Source organism: Sinocyclocheilus anshuiensis, unplaced genomic scaffold, assembly GCF_001515605.1.
Source record: "Sinocyclocheilus anshuiensis isolate Anshui unplaced genomic scaffold, SAMN03320099.WGS_v1.1 scaffold2862, whole genome shotgun sequence".
Taxonomy (NCBI): Eukaryota; Metazoa; Chordata; class Actinopteri; order Cypriniformes; family Cyprinidae; genus Sinocyclocheilus; species Sinocyclocheilus anshuiensis.
Genome location: NW_015542617.1, coordinates 80,305 through 94,086, shown reverse-complemented (window position 1 = coordinate 94,086; position 13,782 = coordinate 80,305). Strand labels below are relative to the sequence as shown.

General features: G+C 37.5%; 2 protein-coding genes across 2 annotated transcripts in view; both read right to left on the bottom strand.

The window, feature by feature from the left end:
- Window positions 1-5,938, bottom strand: part of LOC107694496 (protein bicaudal C homolog 1-B-like) — a 24,979-nt gene extending 19,041 nt beyond the window's left edge. Inside the window, exons 1-3 of the mRNA XM_016494203.1 lie at window positions 5,641-5,938; window positions 3,717-3,763; window positions 2,518-2,587 (exon numbers count right to left, since the gene is read on the bottom strand). Of these exons, the coding sequence (XP_016349689.1) occupies window positions 2,518-2,587; window positions 3,717-3,763; window positions 5,641-5,884 (361 nt within the window). The 5' untranslated portion in view covers window positions 5,885-5,938. The remainder of the gene's footprint in view (window positions 1-2,517; window positions 2,588-3,716; window positions 3,764-5,640) is intronic.
- Window positions 5,939-10,281: 4,343 nt separating this feature from the next.
- LOC107694492 (bifunctional heparan sulfate N-deacetylase/N-sulfotransferase 1-like) overlaps window positions 10,282-13,782 on the bottom strand; it is a 37,822-nt gene continuing 34,321 nt past the window's right edge. The window contains exons 13-14 of the mRNA XM_016494198.1: window positions 12,677-12,679; window positions 10,282-10,359 (exon numbers count right to left, since the gene is read on the bottom strand). Coding sequence (XP_016349684.1) covers window positions 10,282-10,359; window positions 12,677-12,679 — 81 coding nt within the window. The remainder of the gene's footprint in view (window positions 10,360-12,676; window positions 12,680-13,782) is intronic.

Sequence of the window (13,782 nt, the reverse complement as noted above, 5' to 3'; positions counted from 1 at the left end):
TCCCCCAGTAAAATTTGTGTTCGGGGGGTAAAATACACATTTTTTTGGCGGGGTTCTCCTGGTACAATTCACATTCCAGGGCCTAAATATCACGTTATTGGGGTCACTTCAACCTGCTGACATAAAAAACAACCGGCGGCAATCACTTTGGCAACACTGGTCCGCAAACTACGTTTCATATAACTCCTCCCTGAACTTCCCGCTGCCCTGTATCGTGCTCTCTCATTGGCTGTAGGTCATCGGCGATGTGTTTTTCAGTTAGAACTCATTTCACGCAGCGTGATTGTGAATCGCCGACAGCTCCAGATATTTAGCGTGCCAAATATTTTGCGGGCGTCGGCAACGTGTCGGCGATTCCCTCAGATCGCGTCTTTGATAATTCACACTGCGTGATTGTCACTCGCGTGAACGAGCACCGATTTGCCTCTGATTTCGGGCATTTGTCGGCGATTTCGCAAAACCTGTTGGCGAGTGAAAAATCGGGCTAAAATCGTGCAGTGTGAACTCGGCATAACTGTCATACGCTCGTTCACGAGAGAGTGGCTTCCAGCGGATGACATAGCACGTAGGCGTAGCATAAGCTCCGGTGAGAATATGCTAATCTCGCGAGAAACAAGTTTTGTTTACAGCAAAGGAAAACCAGTCTCCTCTTGGCTTATATCGAAATCCTCCGACATTTTTCTTTACAAATCCTCATTTTGTACTTCTAATTCGTGACCAGTGTTTTGTTTTGCTCTCTCCTCTGCGCTTCCACGTTCGTCAATTCTGCGTTTGTCACCACGTTTGCCTACGTCCTACATCATCCACTGGATGCCACTCTCTCGTGAACGCACGTACGACAGTTAGCGGAAACTAGAGATTAAGATTGTTGAAAATATGGATGTTTTTCTTACACAAACGCATCGCGTCACTTCAGAAGGCCTTTATTAACCCCCCGGAGCCGTGTGGACTTCTTTTATAATGGATGGGTGCAATTTTTTGGACTTCAAATTTTGGGGTACCATCCACTCCCATTATAAAGCATGGATTAGCCTGGACATTATTTAATATAACTCCGATTGTATTCGTCTGAAAGAAGAATGTCATATACAACTAGGACGGCTTGAGGGTGAGTAAATCATGGGGTAATTTTCATTTTTGGGTGAACTAACCCTACCTAGCTACTGGGCATGCGCATTTATATATTTTCCGAGCCAATATAACGTGCAACCTATGAAAATGGTTTAAAAAAGCACATGGCGCCATACCTGTCATAGTTTAATGAGTGGGAAGATAACATGAAGCGACGCGAGGTTAGCTGCATTAAAAACAGATGAGCTCCCGATCGGGGTGAAGTTCACGGGATTTTGTCCACAGAATGATAAGAGCACATGTTTTAACATATCATTTTATTATTTCACACTCAGTATTTTAACTTAAGCGCTGCAAGCCATGCATACAGCGCCGGACATGACAGGTTTTCTGGTATGCAAAAAAGTACTCAGGAATTCCTTAGCTTATTGCCGTTACTGTGGCAGCTAACAACAGCACAGCTTAACCCTCCGCACATATTTATATTTAGTTATATTAAAAAAGTTTCAATTCAGTCAATCTTTTTATACCCCGTTTTAACATGGATTTCTATGGAGACCGGCCGTAGCTGTCGGGCAAGATGGCGGATAGCAGCGGTGGCACATAATATCCGCGTTCTGATTGGTCAGATTGCCTTTCAATCAAGCTCTTTGCGAACGGTCAATTGAGGAAAAACTACAGATGATAAAAAAAAAAGAAAATACAAAAAAAAGAAAATCAAAATATAAAAAAAAATATTAAAGTATTTTTCTAAACATATCCGTTTAGATTTTTTTTTTGTCATTTTTGTACTTCAACTTTAACTAAACAAAAATGAGAAAAGTTGCCTTGGCACCTAACTGAAATAAAAATAAGTTTAAGGGTTTTTAGATTTTATTTCAGATGGTTTATTTTATTTCAATTAACATAAATGTTTTATATTTAGTTTATAACAACTGCCCCAACCCTAAAAGAGAGTATTTTGCATTTATAGTAAAAAAAATAAAGAAATAAATACAAATTAATAATAATAATAATAATCATTTATCAGTCATTTTTCTAAATACGTCTGAATATGTCCCCAAACGAGGGTTTTGTCATATTTATCTTACTGGACAATTATGTCCCCAAACTGAATCTTGTTTACGCATAAAAACCAAAGCACACTTTGGGCTTTAACCCATATGACTTTAGCTTAAACCTCATCTGCATATTCAGACTTGCTGCATGAAAATGCATTGCGTCAGGTGAGATGTCAATAATGGCAAAGGCAATTGCACGTAACCAGACACCAGGAATACAGTGCATGGGTCATGCTTACTAGTTTTATGACACCTTTATGGTGCTTTGGAACTTTTTGGTCATTGTATGTAAAACAGCAGCCTGGACATTCAACTAAACGTCTCTTTTTAGGTTTGGACCAACATGAGGGTGAATAAATAATGACAGGAGTGTGACAGCACTCACCTTTCTTTGATTTGGCACCGATCTTCAGCTTGGATGGCCATTTCACCTGCGTGTGTGTTTCTCTCATCACCTGAGACAATGAGTGTGTGAGGAAGAGAAACTCACGTTCAGAAGACACTCAATTTGCATCTTCACATCCTCCATTCAACAGAGACAATGGCTCATTAGCATCTCAAAGCTCTTAGTTTTGCCTTCATAACAGCAAACCTGTTCTGTGTGTTTGGGACAAAATCACTTCAGTGACTTTTTTCTTTCTCCTTAATTAACAAAATACCAGAAAACCACAAAAAAAAAAAAGTATGACACCAGACACCAGAGGATCTCAACAAACACATCGCTTTGACAGGATTATGCACGTTTAAATATGAAAATGTGAATGAAGCCCATATCAGAAACTGATCAAAGATGAGTTCATATCAGTTATTATAGGTAACCACAACTAAAACCATAAAACACATTTTCATTACTTGAAATAAAATATACAAAAACTGAAATAAAATATATAAAACATATTTCAGTTAGATCCCAAAGCAACATTTTTTATTTTTTAGCTGAACCTTAGTACTAAAACAACTAAATATATAAATATTATATAAATATAATCTAAAACTAACAATAAAAAATAAAAATGACATACAACAAAATTACTAAGGGAGATATTGGATTTCCAGGCATGCCCGGACCTAAAGGTTCTAGGGTATGGAGTGTGTGAGTGTGTTACTATATTTCCTGTGACAGCTGCAGTATAACTGAAGTCTAGCCAATCTGTCTCTCGTTCTCATTCTCTCAATAAGGGAGTTTTAGGGACACCAGGATTCCCTGGCTCACCAGGACTACCAGTAAGTTTTGACTTATTCTAGAGAATATTTTAGTTATTTTACTTAATAACTTGCATTTGAGTGTATCAGGGATATTACTAAAATTAAAACTTAAAACCATTAAAAAAAATTTCTCATTTTCATTTAGTTTAAATTGAAGTATTGAAACAACTAAAACTAAAAACTCAAAACTTAATAAGAACTATATAGACATATTTAAGAAAAAAAAAACTAAAAAAAAAATGACTAAAACACAACAAAATTACTAAAATTTTAACTAAAATCTAATTAAAAATATGAACAAAAAATATAATAAAATATCAATGACAATAATAATATCAATAATATTAGATGTTTATCTGAACTCTTTCGGTTTCTTACCTTCTGGAAGAACTCCTCACCTGACAGTCCAGAACCTTCTGCAGGAGCTAAAGACAAAGAGAAAGAAAGATTTATACACCATATTTTATATTAAAACATTATAATAAAATTATAATTTATAAAATATATTTAATTATACACGATACAAAATATAAAAAATATAAATGGAATTTAAATATATTACATTACATAATTTGCATTTATAAAACCTAATTTTGTTGATATTGCGCTCTGTTTACAGATTTTCTATATAGTCTGTTTCTAAAGTATACTATATGTAGACAAATAAACATACATTTGCAGACAAATACATAAATAGACACATATACACACAAAATACGCTTTACCAACAATGTAAATGGTACTTAAACAAATAAACAGCTGTGTGTTTTTGTTAAAATTGTTTTTAAAAAATGGTTTAATTATATTGCATGTTTTGCATTCATAATAGCATATTTTGTTCATATTGTGCTGTTTTAAAATAATCCATTCAAAACTATATGTAGACAATATATAGGCTATATGATACTTTATATGCTTTACTGAAAATGTAAATGTTACTGAAATAAACAAAGTTACAGTGCGTGTTTATGTATTGGTTTGATAAATCTCTAAAGAAACTACACAACACAAACATCTAATCTCAAACAGAGTTCAAACATGTAAAGGTAGTGTGTGTGTGTGTATGTGTGTGTGTGTGTGTGTCCTTATGTTATGGGGACCTAATGTCTCCACAAGGATAGTTATACCAGCAGTTTTTTTACCTTGTGGGGACCTTTTTTTTGGTCTCCATGAGGAAAACAGCTTATAAATCATACAGAATGAAGCTTTTGAAAATCTAAAACAGCAAAAAGTTTTGTGTGAGGGGTAATATAGTTAAGAGATAGAAAATACAGTTTGTACAGTTTGAAAACCATTACGCCTATGGAGAGTGTCTGTGTGTGTGTGAGGGGGTGGTAAAGTTAAACACATTTGCCCCAGAGTGACATTTACAGGGTTAGGGTGAACATCCCTCCTTTCATTAACTGCTCTTCATCGCTACGGGTTACACGGCTCTGCAAGCAAGAATGACTGAACAACCAAGCGTGTGTGTGAGTGTGCGTGTAAAAGAAAAAGCCCCCAAAGCTGCTTCTGAGAAACGGCGTCAAACAGCAAAGTTATGTTAGAGCAACCGATGCTGATGCAAAACTAATTCACCTCCCTGTGAAAGAAGCAAACACAGCGAACTAAAGACACAATGAGCAGAAACACAGACGACTGAAGCAAGAATCACTGTTAAAGCAGAATGTGTGTGTGAAGTCCAGCGTTTGAGATCCAGACACGAGCGATTCCTCAAATCATGTGTGTTTATGAGGAGAGCTGTGCTTGCAAAGTAATCAGAGGCACCTTTTTTCAAAAAAAAAAAATATATACTAATGTTTCTAAATCTAAGGAACTTTAGGTGAAAGATCTGATGTGAGGTTCATCTTAAATTAACTTCTCCAATAAGTCTGATGAGCTCTGAAGGAGAACTTCTGAACTTCTATACCAGATCAGCACAAAAACATCTGCATTTCTTTGCTTTCCTCTCTGACAAGCTCAATCTGTCACTCGCTCTCATCTCTGAGGGATTTGAATGCCAACTCCAGCTCATGTTGATGAATCATGGCCGGTTAAACTTGACTCGACTCCAGAATCTTCCTGGACAGCTCATGATAACAGACCATTAAACCTGTTCATCACAGCAGAAGCGCCACACAAACGGGCCACATCCATCTAACGCTCCCTAACATCACATCTCAGTGCATTCAGAAGGACATTTTGCTGGAAAACCATGACAGGTGGCTTTCTAAATGGGTTTCATTTGCATGCACAGGTTAATGAAGCTTCTGGAATAATTCTACAGAAAACCGTGACAGATTACCGTCATCGATCAAACACTGACCGTACAGCATGAGCTCCAGCTTCTTCCGGTCGATCCGGAATCTCTCCTCCACACACTCCGGGTCTGAAGGCTCCTGGTCCTGAAGTTCAGATCCTTCATCCTCCTCGTCCTCATATTCCTCCGCCTTCTTCTTCTGGTTTTGCAGGGTCTGGTCCTGCTCCTGGTTCTGGTCGAGCTGCGGTCCATCGCAGGACTCTGGTTCAGGAGCCTCAGGAACAGAGCTGCATGTCTCTGAGGCCGCCATAGTGAGAGTGTGTGTGTCCGTCAGTGTGACCAAGGAAACAAGAAAAAGAGAGGCCCTGAGACACACACACACCAGAACAGAGCAATATAGTACATCACACCCCTCTAACAGATCACATGACCACAGGACAATCTCAATGAGACACAGCTGAGAACTTTTGTATCACTGTTGTTTCTCTTAAAATAAAAGAGGCTCAAATGAGTCACCACCCAGCTAACGGAGAATGTTCTCTCAAAGTTCTGAACAGCAACGTTAATAGAATGTTTGCTCAGCGTTATCTGGTCTTTATTAATGTCAGCATAAAAACATACAGGGCTCATGGAATGTTTTTTTTTTTAACCTTTTTTGAAATGTCACTACTTGTTTCAGAATGTTCATAAAACATTCAAAAGTAACATTCCCATAATGCAATCAAATGGAATATTCCCTTAACGTTCGCATAACTAATAAAAACGTTTTTAAAACATTTATGCCTGGTTTCACAGACAAGGTTTAACTGATTGCACTGACATATCTTAAAATCTGTCATTGTCATTGATTTGTATCAAGATGCACACCAGTATATTTTTTTTTCTAAAAGGCACATTTAAAAAAAAATGTCTTTGTAACACTTTAGTATGGTGACCAATTCTCGCTATTAACTAGTTGCTTGTTAGCATGCCTATTATTAAAGAGACAGTTCACCCAAAAATGAAAAACCTGCCATTAATTACTCACCCTCATCCAAACCCGTAAGACCTTTGTTCGTATATATATATATATATATTATATATATTCAAAATTTTTTTGAATAACGCTACTTTTTTCAGAGACATTTTTTAAATGTTACTAATTGTTTCAGAATGTTCAGAAAATGTTCAAAAGTAACATTCCTACTATGTTCGCAAAATGATAATATGGAACGCTCCCTTAATGTTCCAAAAATAAAACATTTAAAAAACTGGACATTTTGAATAACTTAATGGAACATTAGCAAAACATATTTTTGTTAGCAGGGAAGTTCACATAATTAATTTAAATAGCAGCTCAGATGATTTGATGAGAAACGTTCATACTGAGATCTCTGACTTTCGATTGCAAATCTGCAGTTTGAGGCAATAATGAGATTCTCCTGAAACTCTAGAGGAGAGTATTTTTTCCTAAGGAGAAATATCTGAATATCTTAACAAAAGCCAGCATTTAATGTCACTACTGTGTAGGAGACATTAAAGACAATTTTTTGTTGTTGTTGAGAAACATTCTTTTAGAACAAACGTTTGACGAGACCCAGATGAGAAAATAGAAGTTTATAAGGGAATGGTGTAAACATTCCTTTAGGATGGACTGTAGGAATGTGTTCTTTATTCGTTCCCGTAAGTGCTGTGGCCTTCATAAAGCCAGTGTCTCCTCCTCCCGCTGGAGAAGAGTGTTTCAGACTCCTGGTTCAGGGGGAGGGGAGCGTTTCAGGAACAATACTGGCTCGAGACCCTCCGTTAACAACCACCACCAGCACGACTGCAGGGGCCTGTTGCCTAGCAACATGTTTGTTTACGGACAAGCAGGGAGATAAAAGATGAAAGTCATGAACTAAAGAACACTGTAAAGAAATGTTGGAGAAATGTAGCATTCCATCACTTGCTCAGCAATGGATCCTCTGCAGTGAATGGGTGCCGTCAGAATGAGAGTCCAAACAGCTGATAAAAACATCACAATAATCCACACCACTCCAGTCCATCAGTTAACATTTGGTGAAGCGAAAGCTGCATGTTTGTAAGAAATATAAATCTATTATCAAGATGTTTTCATTTCAAACTATCGCCTCTGGCTAAAATACAAGTCCATAATCCATAATAACACTTCCTCAGGTAACAAAGTCCATCCCCTGTTGTCCTCTCAAAATCCAATCACATAGTATTTGTTTAAAACTGTTTTGGCTTGTAAACATTGCTTGATCTGTGCATATTTCTCTCCTGATTCAGATAAGACAACTTTGTTACTGGAGGAAACGTTATTATGGATTATAGCTTTTATTTTAGCTGGAACGGTTTGAAGTTAAAAACATCTTAACGCATTTGTTTTTTACAAACATGCAGCTTTTCACTTCACAAGAGGTTAATTGATGGACTGGAGTGGTGTGGATTACTTGTGGATTATTGTGATGTTTTTATGAGCTGTTTGGATTCTCATTCTGACGGCACCCATTCACTGCAGAAGATCAATTGGTGAGCAAGTGATTTAATGCTAACTTTTGCTAAATCTGATGAAAAAAAACTCATTTCCATCTCAGTGGCTTGAAGGTGAGTAAATTTTCATTTTTGATTGAACTATTTATTTATTGAGTTCAAATGACTCCGCTAATTTGGTTATACGACTAAACTTCAGTTATAAATTGAGAAAGGTAATTGAGACAAGGGGAAAAAAATTATTTTCTGTGGTCATTCAAACTTTAATAAACATTTAATGTTGCTTGACATCTGTCTGTCCTTCAAACGGCTGCTCAGTTCCACTCAATCTTTCTGGTCAAGAACCAAATCACACAAGAGCTACCACAAATTAAGATATTTTTGATGAAATCCGAGAGCTTTCTGACCCTCCATAGACAGCAACACAACTGACACATTCAGGGCTGAGAAAGGTAGTAAGGACATCGATAAAATAGTCCATGTGACATCAGTGGTTCAACTGTAATGTTATGAAGCTACGAAATACTTTTTGTGCGCAAAGACAACAAAAATATCAACTTTATTCAACGATTTCTTCTCTTCTGGGTCAGTCAGCTGCCATTCACGAGAGTATCACGACTGTTTATTAATACTTATAAAGCACATATTCTGCATGACCATATTCTACATCCCTAATTGGTAATCCTACCAATACCTAAACTTTACAAACACCTTACTAACTATTAAGAAGCAGCAAATTAGGGGTTTAGTTTATTAAGGCAAAAGTCATAGTTAATGGTTTGTTAATAGCGATGTTGTCCTCTCAAAATCCAATCACATAGTATTTGTTTAAAACTGTTTTGGCTTGTAAACATTGCTTGATCTGTGCATATTTCTCTCCTGATTCAGATAAGACAACTTTGTTACTGGAGGAAACGTTATTATGGATTATAGCTTTTATTTTAGCTGGAACGGTTTGAAGTTAAAAACATCTTAACGCATTTGTTTTTTACAAACATGCAGCTTTTCACTTCACAAGAGGTTAATTGATGGACTGGAGTGGTGTGGATTACTTGTGGATTATTGTGATGTTTTTATGAGCTGTTTGGATTCTCATTCTGACGGCACCCATTCACTGCAGAAGATCAATTGGTGAGCAAGTGATTTAATGCTAACTTTTGCTAAATCTGATGAAAAAAAACTCATTTCCATCTCAGTGGCTTGAAGGTGAGTAAATTTTCATTTTTGATTGAACTATTTATTTATTGAGTTCAAATGACTCCGCTAATTTGGTTATACGACTAAACTTCAGTTATAAATTGAGAAAGGTAATTGAGACAAGGGGAAAAAAATTATTTTCTGTGGTCATTCAAACTTTAATAAACATTTAATGTTGCTTGACATCTGTCTGTCCTTCAAACGGCTGCTCAGTTCCACTCAATCTTTCTGGTCAAGAACCAAATCACACAAGAGCTACATAACCTTCAAACTTTTTTAAACTTTTTTTTAAAGGCTGTCTAGCCACCATTCACCATTTGCCTTGAGAAACTCTTGTTGTTGCTTTTTATCAATGTTTGTGTGTAACTGATACTTGGAGACTCCAAAGAATAAATACGAACTTCAGTGTGGATCATGCATGATGGAATGATTTGACATAAAGTTTACTCTATATTTTGTAAATAAGGACCAAGATTTTTTTAAAGACAGATATGTTGTTGGATCAGCGTTTACTGTGAGGAAAAATACCCGTCAATCAAATTGAACCATAACCATACCTCAACCCCTTAATCATAGATGGTGATTGGTTAAACATTTTGTGAGCTCAATACTAACATCTGACTGGCTGATAGCAATGAACATGTCTCTGCAAAACCTTTCCTGTTTTTAACTCCATTTCTTAAAAATTCTAGGTTAAAATTAGTTTTAAACATCATGTTTATATTGGAGCTTTGGATTACATGTATTACCTGAACATGAACCTGATAAAGTGGTGTCAGAAAGAGATGGGCAGTATTTTAATTAAATGTATTTGAAATACATATTTAATTACTAAATATGTATTTTGTATTTTGCTGGACAAAAAAAATCAAATGTAATTTGTAATTAACTATTTTGATACATGGGCCTCCTCCATCCTTTCTTCCCAGGATACTGTTAACTCTACGAGCACCACCTGCTTGGTGCCTCTAGACCAGAGGACAATATCCGGTCTGAGGCTAGTGTGTGCTATCTCCTCTGGGAATTTGAGCTGCTTCTTCAGGTCTGCCCGCATGTCCCAATCATTTGCTGAGGCCAGGACCCCTCTACTCCTCCGTCCTGCTGCAGTGCTCTCTGCTGTCCTGACGAACTGTATAAAATGGTGCCCGTCGGGAAGTTGTTTAACCTTATTTTTTTTGCCTGTTCCACACCATCCGCCAACTGAGACAGGAACTTATCATGACGCCACCAGAATTTCCCATCTGCCAAACTTGACTGGCATGCTGAGAGGACATGTTCAAGGTTGGCTTACTTTCCACATAATGTGCAGCTGGGGCTCTCTGCCATCCCCCAAATATGGAGGTTTGATGGAGTAGGCAGAACATCGTAGACAGAACACATCAAGAACTTTATCCGGCATCCTTCCATGGTCCAAATATCCTGCCATGTCAGGGCCCTTTCTCGTACGCCCTCCCACCTTGTCCAGCTGCCCTGTTTTTTCATGGTTTCCTCCTCTGCCTTACGGACCTCCCTCTGTATCATGCTGCGGCGTTCCTTTGAGTCAGCTTTGTTCTAGCTCGTTCTGGTGAAGCAACCCAGTCCAAGCCTGCCCTGAGCTACTGTCCCAATGATGTCGGCATGCTGCAGCCGATCCTTAGCCTCCGTCAGTGCTCTCTCTGCTGGCTGACCACTTATGACCCGTCCTGACCACAGTGCCTGCCTGGCGTACTCTTTCGTCCTTGCTGTCTCGCAGCATCATGGCCTGGCATGTCTTTGTTGCTTTATACTCCTCGAGCACCGATGTCACTGGCAGCTGCATGCCTGTGCTGTACACGCCAATGGAACAGAAGCTTTTTGGGACACCCAGCCACCTCCTTAGGTGTTAATCTTCCTCTTCAATCCCTTGACAGTAGAGACCGGTACCTCATAAACAAGCAGAGGCCAGAGCAGCCTAGGAAGTACCCCATGCTGGTAACCCCAGGCCTTGTATTTGCCGGGTAGGCCGCTCTTCTCTAAGGATGTCATCCAGGTGTCTACTTGGATAATCATCTCCCTCACACCCCACTTATCGTTGAGGTCTGCCCTATACCACTTCCCCAAGCTCTTCACTGGTCTCTCTAGGACCGTTGGGATTATGGTGTCTTTGATCCTGAAGCGGAACCAGTCCTGAATGTGCCCCTTCCTCAATACTAAGCTTCTGGACTTTTCAGGTTTGTATATTGTGTTCTTTCACAACCCCAACCCCCACCCCCACCAAAAAAAAAAAAATCTGTTGTTAATTACTCATCCTCGTGTCTTTCCACTCCTGTAAGACCTTTCTTCATTTCTGGAACATAAATGAAGATATTTTTGATGAAATCCCGAGAGCTTTCTGTCCCTCTACAGTCAGTCATGCAACTTACACATTCAAGGTCCAGAACGGTTGGAAAGACATCAAGTAATCCATGTCATTAAGTTTATCATTAAGTAATCCAATTTTATTAAGTGACGTGAGTGCTTTTTTGCACCAAAAACATAATTTACCACTTTATTTCCAAAACTATTATCCAAACATTTATCCACATGTTGAACACTTACTCATGTGCGTTGTGTTGACGCGAGTCTTCTATGGCATGAACACAACACAAATGCGTTTTACTGCTCTCGTGAACACACAATGCAGATCAATATTTTCATAAAGTTGCAAATTATGTTTTATTGTGCAAAGCACTCACGTCACTTAAAAAATTGAGGTTAAACACTGAAGTCACATAGAGTGACTTTAATTGTGTCTTTCCTACCGTTCTGGGCTTTGAATGTATAAGTTGCGTTGCAGCCTATGGAGGGAAAGCTCTCAGATTTCATCAAAAAGATCTCCATTTGTGTTGGAAGAGGAATGAAGGTCTTACGGGTGTGAAATGCCACAAGGGTGAGTAATTAATGACAGAATTTCCATTTTTGAGGGAAATAAACCTTTAATTTGTCCATGGTTCCATCTTCAAACTGCGAAAAAATTAAAGAAGCTGTTTTGTGCTCAGTGCAAACTGGCTAAATATGTATTAAAATATATACTATCAGATATTGCTCACTGAATGTTATTACAGGACAGAAGAAAAAGCTGCTCTAGAACTTTACTTGCTAGCTGACAAGTGACGTTAGTTTGCTTGGCAAAAGTCAGCTACTTGTTTCTATAGACAAAGGGACATTTTTCAAGTATTAAATTAAAATAAATATTATTGTCAATGTCTGAACCGCATGTAACGAAACTTAAAAAATGAAAGCTTGTAGACTAATTATTATTAGGTGTCGCTAATAACAAGGGTTTCTGTATTCTACATAGAGCCCTTTAACAGCTAAATATCAACATTTTCAGGAGTTAATCTTTACTGTTGACAGTAAAATAGTTTGAGTCATTCTCTCGAGTAGGATTAGGTGGTATGACAATTCAGTTTTGCAGGACTGCTTAATTTTTGACATGCTTACAAAGAAACGATAAAGGAGCAATAAACAAAAAACAAAAAAAGTGTAGAAATGCTTGATGGTAATCAAGTAAACAGAAATGAGAAGAAATATGGTTCAATATATTGGATATATTGTGTAGTGTTAGGGTTAAAGAATATGTTGTTTAGAAATATGTTTTTTTTATAAGTTGTTCAAGGAGGGGAAAGCACTTATCGGTCTCTTATATGTGTATCTAAATGTAACGGCACTGTCTCTTGAGCTTGACTGCTTGTAAATATTGTTTGTATTTTCAAATGACAAATTATTTGTATTTGAATTAAATACATTTCTCACACCAGTATTTTGTATTTTAAATGAAATACATTTGATGAGCAAGTATTTGTAATTTGTAACTAAATTCTTTTTGATGTAATTGTGCCCATCTCTGGTGTCAGACACCCATTAGAAGCCTCATCTTGGAGATCAAGTGATATAGATGTTGATTCCAGCCAGCAACGTTTCTAGAGAAACTCGTTACCAGTGTCTACAGTGACGCTCAGACCACCGTAACCCACCATAAACCACTTCAAAATCACCCAATGACATGTGACCAACACCAACTCAACTTATTATTCAAACTTACCGGGAAAATTTTCTTTCTGAAATTGTACAACTAATAAACAATCTTCTGACTAGTACAGTCACTGTAAGGTTACCTGAGACTGAATGCCGTCTTGGACCAGCGACAAACTAGCACGATCCAAACAAAGCTGCAAAGGAAGGTTGTTTGATATGTGGAGCTGGTTATTACATTTTGATGAACGATTATAAAAAATAAACTTTTTGACTTATGAATCATTCACAAAAAGACCAGGAACATTAAGTAATTCAAGTCAAAAAGAAAGAAAACTGCTTTTATCACACCAAAAACGACAGTTATTTTAGCGTCCACACAAAGGAACGTTAACGTCCCTTTTATTCTAAGGGCGCGCCACAGTTACGTCATTTGCCGCTTAAATTTTCGCGCTCTTTCAAGTCAGCTGGAAATAGTCGTTATGAAAGCGATTCCAACGATATCATTACAGTTGTGGTGTGAGTTTTACTATTGTCATGGAATTATAATAACTATTAAACTTTATA